This window comes from Xiphophorus hellerii, chromosome 7 (assembly GCF_003331165.1).
Source record: "Xiphophorus hellerii strain 12219 chromosome 7, Xiphophorus_hellerii-4.1, whole genome shotgun sequence".
In the NCBI taxonomy this organism is placed as follows: domain Eukaryota; kingdom Metazoa; phylum Chordata; class Actinopteri; order Cyprinodontiformes; family Poeciliidae; genus Xiphophorus; species Xiphophorus hellerii.
The window spans coordinates 17,440,071-17,456,314 of record NC_045678.1 but is presented as its reverse complement, the minus strand read 5'-3'; the positions used below and the strand labels follow the sequence as shown (position 1 = coordinate 17,456,314).

The window sequence follows — 16,244 nt, the reverse complement described above, 5'->3', positions numbered from 1 at the left end:
ATATATAACAAAACAGACATAAATAGGACAAAGACGCACAAGGCAGTTAGAACCAATATAAAAACAAGTTAAATTGAGTACTATATAGAATGAAAACCAGACTTGGTTAGCCTATCAGTAACCATATTTAGTCATCACCATTTGTCTTTATATGGACTACTTACCTTATTTACTACATATGTCTTAGAAAAAAGGAAGGAATAATAATTAATTCAAATAATTTTGCTTTATGCAGAAAAGGGCAAATGCATATTTTCTTTTATTTCCAATATGGCCTCTAATTATAAACTTGTTTTTCAAATTTTTCAGAACCAAAGTGTCCACAGAAGCTGCAGTAGAATGGCGGCGTCAGTCTGTAAGACACACTTGAGTACAAATTAAAACACATAACTGAGTAATAAATTCGAAATCTTCTGAACATTACTCATGTCTCTTATCTGTTGTCCAGCATTCCTCATATATCATTTCTCAAACAGTCAGAATTACTGAGGCGTGAGGTGTAAGCGGCTCCACGTTTTGCATATCAACCATCTTCCTGCTGACAAATGTTGGCTTTAATAAAACCAGCGAACAGAGACGGGAACGGGAGTAGCGTCCAACAAGCTGGGACTGATGCTGAGAAAATTTAGCAGGAAATGAAAAGTAGAATTGTCTTGGGGGAGGAATATCAAAAATCCTCATAATCATTTGTCACATTGTGATCCATATCAGTGAAGCTCAAGCAACGTATCTGTTGCAAACACGGCTTGCTGTCTGAGAACTTTTCCAGGTTTTGCCTGCTGCGGACATTTTGCTTTAACCCCAGACATCTACTGCTGTAAACCGAAGCAAAGCTGGAAAGCAACAAATCACTTTGGATCCTTTGTTTTATCAGGAAAATGTAGATTGATTAGTGCACTACAGCACTTTATACTGGATAACTAATGAAGCTAGAATCATCACAGCTATCCATGGACTTTGATTGTGTAAGCAGAACAAAATGTTTATAATAGAGCTCAGAAGTGTTTATAGCTTAATCAGGAATAAAATGCTGGATTCAGTTGGGGCCTTTCAAAGGAAATGAGACATATAGTGCAACCAAAGTATTTCAGCATGTTAAACTTTTCATTGTAAAGAATGAAAAGGACCCATTCTGTAGACTTTACTCTATCTTTTAGTGTTAGGTGTCTTCATTTGAAAGAAAGGAAGGAAGGGGAAAAGGGAAGGGGAAAGAAAGAAAAGAAGGAAGAAAAAAGAAACAAAGGAAAGAAAGACAGATGAAAACTTTTAAAGGATAAAGAACAAGTGAAAAGGTAGAAGAAAAGGAAGAAAACAAGGAAAGAAGGAAAGAAAAGGGAATAAAGGTTGGACACAAGAAGGAAGGGAGGAAGGTACATGAGAAATAAAAAAGTGAGAAAGGTAGGAAACAAGAAAGGAAGGAAAGGGGGAATGTATGACGGAAAGAAGGAAATAGAGGAGAAGGGAAGGAAGGAATGAAGCAAGCAAAGTAGGACACAAGGAAAGAAAGAATGGAAGAAGAGCAGTAAGATACAAGGAATGAAGGAAACAAGGAGGGTAAAAAGAAGAAAGAAAGGGAGGTAGGATCTCAGGAACGAAAGAATTATGGGATTGAAGTAGGACACAAGGAAGAAAGGAAGGATGCAAGGTTAGGAGGAACAAAAGAAAGAAGGGAAGGAAGGAATTATGCCAAAAAAAGTAGCTAGGAAAGATCATATGGGGAATAAAGTCTGGAAATAAAAATATGTTTTTATATGCTCATTTTTCTTTTTTTCTGTACTTATTCAAATCTGGAAAATAATGCAATGGTTTTCTGTAATACCAAGAGTTACTTTGACTTTGTACTTGCCAGCTCTCCATTTTTAATTGCCATAATACAATCAACTGTGTTTGGGCTGCCATCTGTTTACCTGCTGCATGAAAACAGCTCCAGCACGATGCCCATAGATAACTCCCACTGTGAGAAGCAACAACAGCCTGAGAGCATGCTTAGAAAAAAAATATGAAAAACATATCCTGTGAAGATGAGAATGTATCATGTTGACAAGTCAGAAAAACTTAAAATCAGGGCAGATGCAATGAGGGCATAGTTTTGTTTCTCTGTTCTTTTTAGCTCAGTTTCCAGGCAGGGAGGATGTGGAAGAGTCCATGATGAGAAAGAAAATTCAATTTAATAATTTCTTCTCTCTCCAGCTGAGATGGAGGGACAGGCTGCCAGGCTGATGAGCCAGGCACTCCTCCGACTGGTTTCTGACCATCCAGGGAACCAGGATCACTTAATTCACAGCATGAATTATAAACATTCTCTAATTAACGCACTATTTGCATGTAATTCTGGCTCTGTCTGAGTAGAAAACATGTTGCCTCTCGGACATGCATGCTGCTCTTGGCAACAAAATGTAAACATTTCTAATCAAATACATTTTGAGCTGTTTTCCATGCAGAATGTAACTGTCTCCCCTCTTGTGGCTTGTTATTTTGGTGTCTATGGACCCTCTGAATAAGTTTTAAACTGGATTCATTGTTCATGTTCATTCTCCAACACGCCTGGCTCGGGAAAAGACGATTGTTGTGGTTTCACTTTAATTGCTCCATCTGTACAGAACCCATTGGGACGCTGGAGCAGATATTTTCCCACACTCGGACCGAGTGGATAACTTCCACACGGACTTAGAGCAGGACTACTATTGCAGCAGGGCACTTCATTAAAGAGAAGAACACACCAAGAGAGGAACCCAGAGCTTGAGGTTGCGTAATCAGACCTCTCGAGCAGATGAATCATGGCGCAGTACGCCGGAGCCGACTGCTACATTTACTTAAAGGATGTTTCCATCACAGCAGTGTCATCTGGAATCTGTTCCCCGATACCTCTGCTCCATTCCAAACCAATTAGCACTTGATGGTCTGCGTGAAAGCGCTTTCCACTTCACTGAAAACTAATCTAAATAGTCAATGCTGGGCCAACAAGCACATCTTTGAGTTGAAACGGTAGGATTTTTAAAGTGAAGTCCATGCATGTGTATCAAGTATGTGATTTTGATTTTTCTTTTTCTACCTGTTAACTGTATGAATAACTGGTATTTCTAAAGATTTTTGAGCTATGAGAATGAACAAATGAACCATGTGAATATTAAGAGCATGTCTGATTTCTGTTTTTATTTGAAACCTTTCATGCTTACTGATAACAACTGAAAGTAACTACACCACCAAACTGATTGTGATCCAGTTCCTTGTTTGGCTCAGAATGCAGCCCCAAGTTTGCATACAAAGATATGCATCTTTTATCTTTATATAAGAAACTTGGATCAAACAAAATAAGAAAAACCTTACTTTTACGCATGTGCTGTGTAGAATCATTTTTAGTGCTTTCTGTTTAGTTTTCTGTGTAGTGTTTTTTTTTAAATAAAGAACATATTCAGTCATATTCATAATTATATTATTTATTTATCCTTAAAAAATGCAATCATCTTGATTTTAAATTACGGAATCTGATATATTTTTTCTGCTTGTAGCTTTTTAATTCTCACTTTTAAAAGTGTGAAGTCAACCCACATTTATTGTCTTCCTTTCTTTTTTTTCTGCATTACCCTCTAAAGTAACATTATATTCCAGGTATAACTAAATTAGGTAGCTCTATAAAAAGAATTACAGTAGTTTTGGATACGGTGGTCTCTAGCCTTGCCGCTTTTCTACGCAAATATACTCAATTCTCATCTCCCCTCAGTGCTCCATCTGGGATTTCACCCATTGAGCTTGATTTCTCTTCTGGAATTTCAACCAGGCCAATCAGCAAACAGAAGGAGTTGTGAACATCCATCCATTTCTGTTCACCCTTTGTCCCTAATGGGGTCGGGAGGGGTGCTGGTGCCTATCTCCAGCTACGTTCCAGGCGAGAGGCGGGGTACACTCTGGACAGGTCGCCAGTCTGTCGCAGGGCAACACAAAGACATACAGGACAAACAGCCATGAACACACACACCTAGGGAGAATTTAAAGAGACCAATTAACCTGACAGTCATGTTTTTGGACTGCGGGAGGAAGCCGGAGAACCCGGAGAGAACCCACGCATGCACAGGGAGAACATGCAAACTCCATGCAGAAAGACCCCGGCCGGGAATCAAACCCAGGACCTTCTTGCTGCAAGGCAACAGTGCTAACAACTGCGCCACTGTGCAGCCTGAGTTGTGAATAATGATGTTGATTTCCTTTGCAGTGAATTAAAGTTGTTTACAACATGCAAAATTTACATATGTAACAGTCAAGCATCAGTGATTGGGTAAAATTTAAAAAAATTAACAGTCCACAATTTCAGCAAGGACTCATTTCTCAATAGCTGAGGGTCCAGATCTGTGTGAATAAAGCATAGAATAAGGGCCTGGTTTTTACCAGGCTTGGTTGTCTTATTCAGAGTTAATTTTTCCTCTAATAGGTTTCCAAGTTATTGAAGGGCCAGGAGCATACAATTGTCCAAAAATCCTCAGTAAGCTGCAGCTTTAAGAATTCTTTTCACTGAAGCTAATAGTCTGAAACAAACTCCTAAAAAAACAGCCTCTCACCCTAATTCCTATGCTACCAAGCTCTAAACTAGACACAAACCCAGACCTGCCTACTGAATTAGAAGACAATTTGTCCCTCCAGAAAACAAGGCTCGACTGCAACAGAGCTGACCACTTGATGATATAACACCTGGATGCATCTGCTCCAGCCCGCAAACACATTAAGTGAGGATTCCTACACACTTTTCTTTAATGGAGGAGGAACAACTTACAGTTTCAGGAAAAACTGTTATCTGCCATGCTAACTAGCTTTAGCATTCCTGGCAGACTCTATCTAGCAGGAATAAGCCGTAGTAAATACAAGAGTGTATTAGAACAAAAAAGGAGTAAAATTCCATTAAAAAGCTAAAAAAAATATTAACTTAATCTCAAAAATTTTGTAGAAAAAAACTTTAACATTTCTGAGTTTCAAAAGTCTAGAACAAGTTAGAAAAACTCTGAAATTTTCAGATTAACCTAAAAAAAAATCTTTAAAAAACCCCAAAAACAACAGCAAAAAAAACCTTGACAATTTCTGGGTTTGAAATGTCTAAAACAGGGGTCACCGACCTTTTTCAGACTGGGAGCTACTTCACGGGTCCAGAGTAACACGAAGGGCTACTTATTGATACAGACATAAATGTTCTTGGCTCAGCCTTTATAACAATAATATATATACTGTATGTATATATGATTATATGCTGCCTGATCATATTAATGTTAGGGACTACTCACAGTAGTTATCAGTAATAATTTACCATGGCAGATATGGTTAATTGCTATATTGTGATCAGAAGTTCTTGGTTCAGAGTTTTAAGTTTGATTCCCTTTTGGAGATTTTCTGTGTGATTCTAAATTGCCCACCAGTGACTGAGAGCCTGGATTGGTGCTGCAGCTGCATTGCTGGACAAACTGAGTACCTTGAGATTTTCCTTTGAATAAAAAAGAGAAAAGAATAGTTCTTGTTTTATTATCTAACCCTCTTTATTATTAACAAAATTGTGGAGAAAAAAAGATATTTTGTGTCCAAAGATATTGTACACACAGCTGTGTAGAGTCTGTGGGGGTGAGGTGGGGCACAAAGCCTAAATCTGATTGGTCAGTTTGCTTTTGTTTATTTCACGGGTTGGCGTTTTTCTGTAAGCTAAACATGAATGAGTGGAGTTTGAACCTCCCGTAGTTCTAAGATCCCGCCTGAGCTTCTTACAGTGTGCGGTTCTGGCGGGTCGCCGGTTTATTTGCTTTTTTGAGGTTTCGCCAACTGAATAACTGACGGGTCACCCGCTGGCCGACACCAGCAGATACGCTGGGGGGAACCCTGGATATATGTATAAACATCAAGGACTCCTGGATTTCTGGGCTTCTCACCCTTTCTCTAAGGGAGCCCAGAGACCCTGCGGAGAAAACCCCTCCAGTATAACAAGGCAGTTCCCAGGAGGGGCACTCTCCAGTACCCCCTCCAAGGACTTAAAAAGACTGGGTAAACAGTCAGAACCCGACCCAAACCCGTAGGTAGAGGGAGAGGCTGTCCTCTTGTTCACCCCAACGTACAGGCACCAAGACGGGAGGCAACAAGTCAGCCCACTCCTGCCCAGCGCCTCTCACAAGGGGCAACTTCAGGGTGGGAAAACATCCAACCCGAAGAGTTTTTGCGGCGCTAGTGGCTCGTATTTTTCTGACAGTAGGCAGACAGGAAGGAGGGCGAGGAGAGGGGGCAAAGGTCGTCGAACCAGCGACGTCCGTTTCGAGGACTAAGGCCTCCAAACGTGGTGCGTGCTAACCCCCTGCGCCACCACAGCACGCCCCGAGTCCGACTATTTCTAGCCAGAACCCATCGGCTCTTTTCGGGCTGAGCCCGGCCGGGCTCTGTGGGTTAAAGCCCGGCCACCAGGGGCTCCCCAACGTGCCCCACCCCCAGGCCTGGCTCCAGGGTGGGACCTCATGTACGGGCGAGCAGAACCACTGTTTCCAATGGTCGTTTTCATCATAAGGGATCTTTGGGCTGCACTTGGTCTGGTTCCTCACCTTGGACCTGTCTGCATTGGGTGGCCCAACCAGAGGCATGAAGCCCCGACAGCAAGACTCCTAGGATCACTGGGACACTCAAACCCCCCCACCACGATAAGGTGGCAGCCCATGGAGGGGATGTGTAGGGGTGTGTGTGCGTGTGGGCGTGTGTGTGTGTGTGTGTAAATATGAAGTAACCTGTTAATTATGTAAGACAGGGAGAAAATGAGAGAGAGAGGAAGAAAGTTATTTTTTAAGATGAGGAAACAAACTCAATGTGGTGGGAAGCAAATTCTGACCTTGGGTCCAGTTGTGAGGTGAAATGTATCTTTGTAGTTTTAAAAAAAAGATTTTTAGGCTCTAATAAAGTTTTTTAGGCTGTTATTTAACAGGCTGAACAGGAAATTGGGAGGAGAGAGAAGGAAATGACATGCAGCAGATTCCCCAGGACTGGGAATGAAACCCAGGTTGACAAACAAAACCTAGAAGTAACGTCCTAAACAAAACATAATTTACAGTTTTACTATAAATCTGGTTTAAAAAAATAATTGAATTATTCATTTCTTAGCCCCTTTTCCTTCTCTTTTATACAAGCAGACAGAACATAAGCTCAACAACACAAAAGCTTCATATTTATTACAAAGTATTCATCTAAGAATCGATTTCTTCCTGTAGTGGAAATGATTTCTGATTAAGTTCTCTGTTTTCATACTTTCATGGATTGTTCTTCTTTTTACCTTTTCTACAGTTTTTCATGTTAAATTGCACTTTTTTGTTAAGTTTCTAATACTATCTTGAATCTGTATTTCTAAATAAAGACTAACTGAAAGAGCCCACAGTAACTTTTATTTTTGATAAAACCTGCTTTTTTCTTATAACAAACAAACCAGTTAAAACAAGTTTGGGCTTCTTCATGGTCCGGAGTATTAAATTATGATTACAATTATCATCTATTACTATGTACAGATTAAACTCTAAAGAACTCTGAAGAAATCCAAACCTGTTAAATCAGCTTTTTTATGTTTGGTATAAAAAGAAAAACAGGATTAATCAAAGAAAAACCGGTAAATGGACTGAACTTGTGTCGTGCCTTGCTAGTCATGTTGACCACTCAAAGCGCTTCACACTACAGTCACATTCACACACATTTACACCGACATGCAGGTCGGAGGGCAACTTGCCGCTAAGTGCCCTGCCCCGGGGCAGCTCAACATGTGGCTGAGGAAGCTGGAATCGAACTTACAACCTTCTGGTCACAAGACGACTACTCTACCCACCGAGCCACAGTCGCCCTAAAACAGCCACTGCATGATCCTTTTGCTAGTCTTCTTTAAAATACAGGTTTAAACAGTTTAATGAGCTACAATTCAGTGCAATTTAATATAAAAAGTGAGTAGAAACGGTAAACTAAAGGACAAACCATAAAAGCACAAGTACAGTGGAAATAAACAGAAATCATTACTATTAAAAGAAGACATTTTAATTCTTAAATCAATACGTTGCTATAAAAATTGAGCCCAGTGTTGTTGCGGCGCTAAAGCAGCGAAGGGAAAAGGGCTAACGTACGGCTAATTCAATTAATTTGACAAGTTTAACAATAAAGCTGCACATGTGTTTGGAGTTTCTTCAAATCTTTGGGGGCAATTTGCAGTGACCAACTGACCTGACCTACATGTTTTAGGAGATGTGGGGGGAAACCGGAGCACCCGGAGAAAACCCACGCAAACACAGGGAGAACATGCAAACTCCACACAGATGGTGTCCGTGAAGACGCAGCGCTAACCGCTGCACCACCGTGCTGCCCACGTTTTTTCCAATTGGGTTGGGAAGGGATCTATTTTCTAGTTTGTCAATGGGGGAAAAACTTTTTAAATTTGGTCTTGACTGAGCGTGGCATGGCGCCCCGTTCACAGAGGCTACAACCTCCATGCGTTTGATTCCAGTCCTCGGTTCGTCTCCTGCACGTCTTTCTCCTTCTCTAAATATCAAAATCAAGAACTTTAGACATGTTCTTGATTGTCTTCACTCGTTTGTTTCTTTTTTGGCTTCTTCCATCGCAGAGTGTTTCGTACTTTCTTCCAAAATGAAATTTTAGATTTTTTCTTTTTACCATCTGGATTGTCCAAATCCTCCAGGATGGTTTCTCCAGCAACCTCGGTCTTTTCTGAGAATTCTGGATCCGTGGAAGAACCTGATAAAGGTTCTCCTGAGAGTTCCTCCTCTGAAGAAACCTCTTGATTTAAGACTTTAACTTGGTTCTGTGAGTCTTCTTCCTTCTCTTGGGAAACCGTGATGGGTTTTTGTTGGAAACCTTCTTCCTCGGCTCTCAGAGTGTCGGGCAGCAGTAGATCGTCTCTTGCTCTTTGTAAATCATTTTCCACACAAATTATCTCCTCCTGGTGTTTTTCTGCTTGATGTTTAAATGCAGTGACTTCGGTTTCAAACCGACTGTTTAGCTCCATGTACAAACCGTTAACCTTCTCCAGCTCAGCCTCGGCACTCCTTTCCTTGTCTTGCAGGATTTTATTCTCTGTTGTTGTGATTTCTTGGAGGATGGCATATTCAGCTCTCAGCTTGTCTAAAAACTTCTTGTCCTCCTCTGTTTTCTCCAGGTGAGCTTTTCTATCCTGCTCTACCTGCTGCTGGTATGTCTCAACCTCCTGCTGTAAATCCATATTGTCTCTTTCAAACCTACGTTTTAGCTCCTCGTGCGAAACGTGAACCTGATCCAGTTCGTTCAGCATCTGCTTCTCTCTCTTTTGAAGAATAGTGATTTCTCCTGACATTTTTAGGAAGAGCTCCTCCTTCTCAGCTCTCATATTGTCTAGAAGCTTCTTGTCCTCCTCTGTTTTCTCCAGGTGAGCTTTTCTCTCCTGCTCTACCTGCTGCTGAAATTTTTCGACTTCTTGTTTCAGCGCAGAATGTTTTCTCTCTTGGATAAGCTTTTCTTTCTTTTCTTTGTTTGAAAGAGCAGTTTCCTCCTGCTTTATCTTCTGTTCGTATGTCTCAACCTGCTGCTGTATATCCATAATGTCTCTTTCATATCTACATTTTAGCTCCTCGTAGAGAGTGTGAACCTGGTCCAGTTCATGGAGCATCTGCTTCTCCCTCTTTTGCCGAATTGAGATTTCTCTTGACATTTTCTGGAGGAGCTCCTCCTTTTCAGCTCTCAGCTTGTTGATGAGCTGCAGATTCTCGTTCTCTCTTTCTATGTTGGCATCTTTCTCATGTCTCACTTCCTCCTGATATCTATCCACGTCTTGCTTTAATCCAGAAACATCCCTTTCGTATCTACAGTTGAGCTCATTGTATGAACATTTGAGCTGAGTTAATTCCTCCTGCAAAAGTTTCTCGCTGCCTTGCAGGAATGTGATCGTTTGGGACATTTCTTGAAACATTTCATCCTTTTCAGCTCTCAAGTTCTCCAGCAGCCGTTGGTCCTCACTAAGCCTCGCTTCATGAAACGTTTGTGTCTCGGCCTCCTGCCTCAGCAGAGCATCATCTGCTTCATACTGGGAACGCAGCTCCTCGTATGAAGTCTGGAGTTGGTTCAGTTCTTCTTGGAGGGCCAGACTTTTCTTTCTCTCAGCCTGTATTTCAGCTACAAATGCTTCCCGGCTGAGGAGGTGGGCCACCTTTAACTCCTCAAAGTCTTGTTGCAAGTTCTTCTTCTTCATGTACTTCACATCGTTGTGAACCTTGGAAGCAATGACCGCAGCGTTAAGGACTGCTGGATCGCTGAACTTCTCTAGTCTCTCAAGTTCCCTCTTTGCCTCCTTGGCCTCGTTGATAAACGTTTCTTTGAGAGCTTTCTGCTTTTTTAACTGGAGTTTCGTCTCTTCCAGCTCGGCCTCCAGGTGGGCCAGTTTCTGGTTGTCTTCAACCCTTCCGGCTCTCTCCATTTCCAGGGCGTAGCTGAGTTCTTGGATTTCCCCGTGAAAGATTCTCGGGTGTGCAGGAGGGAACCTGCCTTGGGGGTTTTGCTGGCCTCCCCTTCTCGCGTGGGGTCCCATCGTTCCACTGCGGTATCTCGGCGTATAATGAGACATTTCCTCCTAAATACAATCACTAAAGTTGTCGATTGGTAAACTACCTGAAAGAGCTTTGCGCACGTCTGAACTGGTCAGTGATATTGCAAGCAATGAAAAATATGCAGAATTGTGTTGCATACAATTCTGCATTATTCTTGTTTACATTCAAAATAGTCCATGATTCACTCGTTTTTATCCCAAATATCAGGGCATCAAACTCATTTCCATTTTGGGCCAAAATCTGAATGTTCATACAGGGCCTGTTGCACCAGATCGTACTGATAAAAACCAATTCAGTTGTTAAAACATCAATATATAGGTGTTTCAGCATTCAATAATTCTTAAAATAACATAATATTGAACATCTTTTCACACTAATCAGTCCGTCCAGGATTGTTTTTGTGGTTTTCTGCAATCATCACAGATTTTGTGGTGCTAATTTAGAAATATTTGTAAGGAATTTTTACGATATTTGAGCTAATATATGATGTTAAATGTTTTCTTTTATTAAACTAATTTGAGGTTACATGATGGTTGGAGATCTGTAACATCTAACTCTGATCCTGCTCTGTGTTCTTATGTTACCTACCGCTTTATTGCTCAGTTGTTGTCATTGTCAAACTCTTCCACTTTGTTTTAACGCCACCAACAGATAACTGGAAATACTTTACTGTTAAGAAATTTTGACATTTCCCAGAACTTCTGAGAATAGTTTCCTCCATTGTAAAAGCAATTGAAATGCTTTGGTGCTCGATTTTATACTCCTCAATTGGAGGGGATGGCAAAACTTATACCAACAGAGTTTATGTCACTAAATTGTGTGTTTTTCATACATGAAATAAAATGAATACAAGAAAAATGGAGGAGATTCAATGCTCTCTATATGACAGTGAATGTATTTAAGTTATGTGTGATTATATTTTTTCTAACTAATTCAGATTCTTTAAGAGAGAAATGAAAACAAAAGGCAGCAAAATAAAAAGAGCAACCAGACAAATAATATTTTGCTTATAAAGCATTTATATCAAACTATAGCAAAGCTAAACTCTTGTTTGGTTTGTTGCTGTTGTTTCATCAGTGTTTTGAAATTTGCCACACCAACTTTACTCTGTCTGCTTTCCATCGAGCCTTTAAAAAAAAGATATAGGAAGTAAACTGACATGTATAGGCAGAGCTTTGTAGACCACAGGCTATATCTTCTAAGCACTATATGTGTAACATAAGACGCAAGAGGGGAAACATATAAACAGAATTTGCTCCAGTTTATTTTTCCTGTTCATCAAAGTGAAATATCTCCTGGTGCTTAGAAATAAAACTATGTTTTAAGGAACGAAAATGGTGCTCATTTCCGGGTTAATTTAGTCATTTATGTGATGATAATTAATGGGTTTGCAAGAGGAGATTTGTGTTTAAAATCACACGTTGGATACTGCAGCAGTTTATTGTTTGACTTTGTGACTGTTTAGACGTCTGCCTGATGTGGAAAATGTGGAAGAGAGTTCTCTGATCATATGAGAACTAAACAAAACACTTTGGCCCACATGAAAATATAATGTTTGGCAGAAAAGCAATGCTGCATTTCAACCTGAAGACACCATCCCCACAGTTTAACATGGTGGTGGCAGCATCATGCGGGTGAGTTTTTTTTTTTTTTTTTTTGTGGGTACAAAAAAATAGTTCAGGGCTAAAAGTTTAATCTAACTAAGAATCTCTGGTAAACCTTGAACATTTATGTTAATAAACTTTACTTTTATCAGTCTGACTGAGGTTAAGCTGTTTTGCAAATAGTTATCAGTCTATCTCTAGATATTGAAGGGCAGTAAAAATATACCCCAAAAGTTTTAATTGCAGTAAAAAAGTATTCTGAATAAGCTCAGAAGGGAAATAGAATAGAAATATTTTAACACCTTGAAAAAAAATTGTATTAGTGGTGTATTTATGCATTTTCAGTCAGAGTCAATGCCACAAGAAGCACTGAAAGGACACCATTTGCTCTATTTAGTACATGAGTAGGAAAAGAAAAACCCAAACAATTCAAATTTAACCCTGGAAAAAAATAAAAATCTTGCTAAACCACATGAAATTTGGACCAAAAAAGCTCAATTTATCCAAAGATAACAACAATTTTTCAAAAACCTATCAGAATATCTTCTGGGTAAAGTTTTAATGATAATTATTAAACTTTAAACGTGACAGGTTGCATATAATAGCATGGTAATAATATCTATTCTCTGTGGTTTAGTCATTAAAACAGTGCTATTCTGCAGAACATCTACAGAAGATATGACTTAAGTATTAAAATTGTGCAAAATATATCCTTTTGTCATTGCATATCTTAAACAGGACTTAATGCATAGTAGACCAAACATGAGCTTGATTATGCCTTACTGTAACTTTTTTTTAAAACTGTGTTTAAAAGCTGATTTAATACAGACATCAATAACTGCAGTGGAAACAACTTGATTATCACCTCACTTTGATGGGATGAATGTACTATCAGAAGCAATTAAGGTGTCACCAGTGTTTGCACAGAGAGATGGATGACAGTTTGATGATTATGATGAAAAGCTATAAGCTGACCCAGAAAGACCTTACATTCTGCTTATCTAACAAAAATTCCATGTGCTCTGCCTTTCAATCAGGCTAAAAATTGCATCAGTGTAGTTTCACTGTGAACTTAAAGGAAAACCTGTATATGTATAGCACATATGTAAACAAGGAGGGTTCTATGTGGAGCAGCAAACCAGTGATAAGACCTTCAGGGGTTTAAGGAAAATAAAAAAAAAATTCAATTTGTGCCATGATTGGCTGCCAACACACACGCCTATTATGTTCTTTTTCAGGGGGGGGAACTTATTTTCTTACGGCTTTCTCCCTATAAGTACAGCTCGTCTACCATGACTTTATTTACAGTCAAAAAATCCTAAGTGAGTGCATTAGTGCCATAGATTTATCGCTGGAGCCCGTTTGATTTGAGAGGCGCCGTAACTCTTCTTCTCCCTGCTCTGTAATAAGAGTGCAGAAAAATGTGCACTAATGCAGTCGTCAGAGGAGTTTCTGTGAAACAGTCTCAGATCTGGATGTCTGCTGATGGCTGGTGAGGAAAGTAAGTGGGGAGTAATGATGTTGGTAATTGGGGAAAATAGGTCACTTGGGATATTTAGGTGTTTGCAGGTAGAGTCATTGGAAAAGCTGCTTTGGTTAAGGGATTATAAGAATCGTGGATAATTTGCTCCAAAGTTGTCACTTCAGTTTGTGTTGCACAGACTGATAGGTTTATGCAAATGACAGACTGATGCTGTCACTTTAAGCTAATACTTTATGAATCCCAACAGAAGCTTGGCTCTGGTCTAAATCACTTGTAGGAAATTAGATGAATCCAGGTTCTTGGCAGCTTTAAAAGGACAATATTCATTGCAAACGCTTTATTGTCAACTCTGTGTGCATGTTGAGGTTAATTATCATTTCCACAGGAAATCCCTTTATCGAACTTAACGCACTGACTCAAAAACACACACAAGCACATATGGACACACATACTGGATATTAAATGCAGCTGCATCTCCCAGAGGGGAAAGGGTAATTTGTCCAGCTCAGGAATAAGGGTCTCTCCATTTCTCTCAGCAGGATGATGAAAAACATGAAACCGTGCTGCTAATGAAAAGAACACTCAGGATGTGTATTATTATTCCATCAGTCTCACCTAGTGAGCCCTGGCTCGGGTCCATACAAGAGGAAGGGCCGCAGCTTTTCCACCCTCTCCCTTTTCGGAGCGAACCTGTGGTACGGCTGCCACTCGCAGATTTCCTCTTTATTCATTCCGCAGGAATTTGGCTGCCATTTCCTGAGCTGAGGAGAAGCGTTTGACTGGATTCGTGCAGTGCCCAAGCTGGTATTTATCTAACCACACACTGGGCTTGATTCATGTGAAACAAGCACGCCCTGTAAACAGTCTCATTACCAAAGCCCAGCACTTCATTACTCAGTGGGCCAAGCCGCTGGGTGGAGAGGGGACTGAAAATGGTGTAAAGCATGGTTGGAGCACATTTGCTTTGATGCATCTACAAGCAGAGTGATAGATTTATCTTTGCTGTAATGTAAGCTTAACATGTGCTTGAAGTGACTGAATAATCATCGAGAGGAACAACGTTAAAAAGTAGCCGCCGGTTGATTTCACTGTACAGCGTTTGGCTCAGTTATTACTCATAGGTGCCAAAGGACATTTGAGGATTTAATCCTTCCTGCAGGATCCAAGATGTCTAATAAGGATGTTGGTCAGTACACTTGAAGCAGTTGAACATATTTATCCCTGCAGTGATCCCAACTTCACATCCTTCTGCTATCATCACAATTTTCAAAACAACAAATCACTGTAATGCAGTCTAATACTTAATTTGATATATTTGTGATGAATACAGACATAGCTATTGGCCCCTAACTGCATTAGGTTCATCACAAATTATTTCCCAGCACCCTCTGTCATTTAATCTTTTTGCATTTGCACGACGGGAATCTTGGAGGGAATCATTACCCCTCTAAATCTATTGCTCGCACCTTTCAAACTCAAAGCTCTCCTCAGTGTGGGTGACCTGTAATCTGTGACGTTAAATAAAGGGCAATTCATTCCCTGCAGGGCCGAGGGGTGAATCAGCTGCAGATACAAATTTATTACTAGCTGGGTGGCGAGCTGTGTCTTCTAATACCTGTGTGTGGGTATGAATATTACAGCTGTCTGAGAGGAGGTGACAGAAAAACACCAACGTGTGACAAATTTCAGAAACTTAAAATTACTTCTGTTTTTTAAAAACATCAATAACCTAATCAATGTCATCTCTGCTTTGCTTATTAAAACTAAGCCATTTTTTGACTTCCAAAAGAGATGAATATTTTCTGGTGCACAGATCACATTTTTATTGATATTTTTAACAATTGGGCTCCGAAGGGAAGAATTTATTTATTAATTTTTTTTAAGCTGTGCACTAGTGGCCTTAATTCACAGTGTTTCAGACTGAGAAAAGGCAGAAAGAGAAAGGCAGCACAAAGGTCCAGAGGTCACGAGTCCAACCCTGTATTAAAGGTTAATAGCCTCCTTATCTAGGTGCCTGGTTTACCATAGTCCTGTTCACTGCCCAATAATTTCTTTTTATATATTCTCCTTTTTCATTCACGTAAGACAGTCACACAACTTTATTAATACCATCAGCAATTCATTTGTAGCCTACCTGTCATGTTTCTTCTGTGTTTTGGTATTGGGTTTCATTTTTGTTTTTATCATTTCTTTGTTGTCTATTCATGTTCTTTTGGTTTTGTCGTATTCATTTTGTTTTTCTGTTTTTATTATTGCTAAGATGTTGCCATATTAGTTCACTCCTTTCTTGTATTATATTCTTTGTAGATAGTTTTTGTTAGATTATTGTCAGGCCTGTAACCATTTTGATCGTTTGTATCTTAGATCAGCTCCCTCTGTGTTAATTAGCCTCCTCCCTGAGCTTCTTTTCTCTCTCCCAGTCACAGCTGTACCACATTTCCTCATCTGGTTCCGTTGTCACTTTCGACCCCTGACATAATAAGCTTCTGATCTTTCATTGTTCATTTCTGGTTTTGTTCATTCTATGGCCTGCTTTCATGTTCAAGCTCCTTGTCCAACTTATCTCATTCAATACCAATATTTTGT

General features: G+C 39.9%; 1 protein-coding gene across 1 annotated transcript; it reads right to left on the bottom strand.

Annotated features, from left to right (window-relative positions):
• Window positions 1–8,455: 8,455 nt before the first annotated feature.
• Window positions 8,456–10,710, bottom strand: LOC116722842 (trichohyalin-like). The gene is made up of 2 exons (XM_032567182.1): window positions 8,650–10,710; window positions 8,456–8,517 (listed from the first exon to the last, which is right to left on the bottom strand). Exons 1-2 carry the CDS (start codon window positions 10,586–10,588, stop codon window positions 8,456–8,458), a joined length of 2,001 nt encoding a protein of 666 aa, XP_032423073.1. The 5' UTR covers window positions 10,589–10,710.
• Between the last annotated feature and the right edge of the window lie 5,534 nt (window positions 10,711–16,244).

Excerpts from the sequence above, each read along its gene's own strand:
- LOC116722842 (XM_032567182.1), bottom strand. The coding sequence starts at position 10,588 with ATGTCTCATTATACGCCGAGATACCGCAGTGGAACGATGGGACCCCAC. Across the intron at positions 8,518-8,649 it reads GGATTTGGACAATCCAGATG|AGAAGGAGAAAGACGTGCAG; the intron begins GTAAAAAGAAAA and ends TTTGATATTTAG.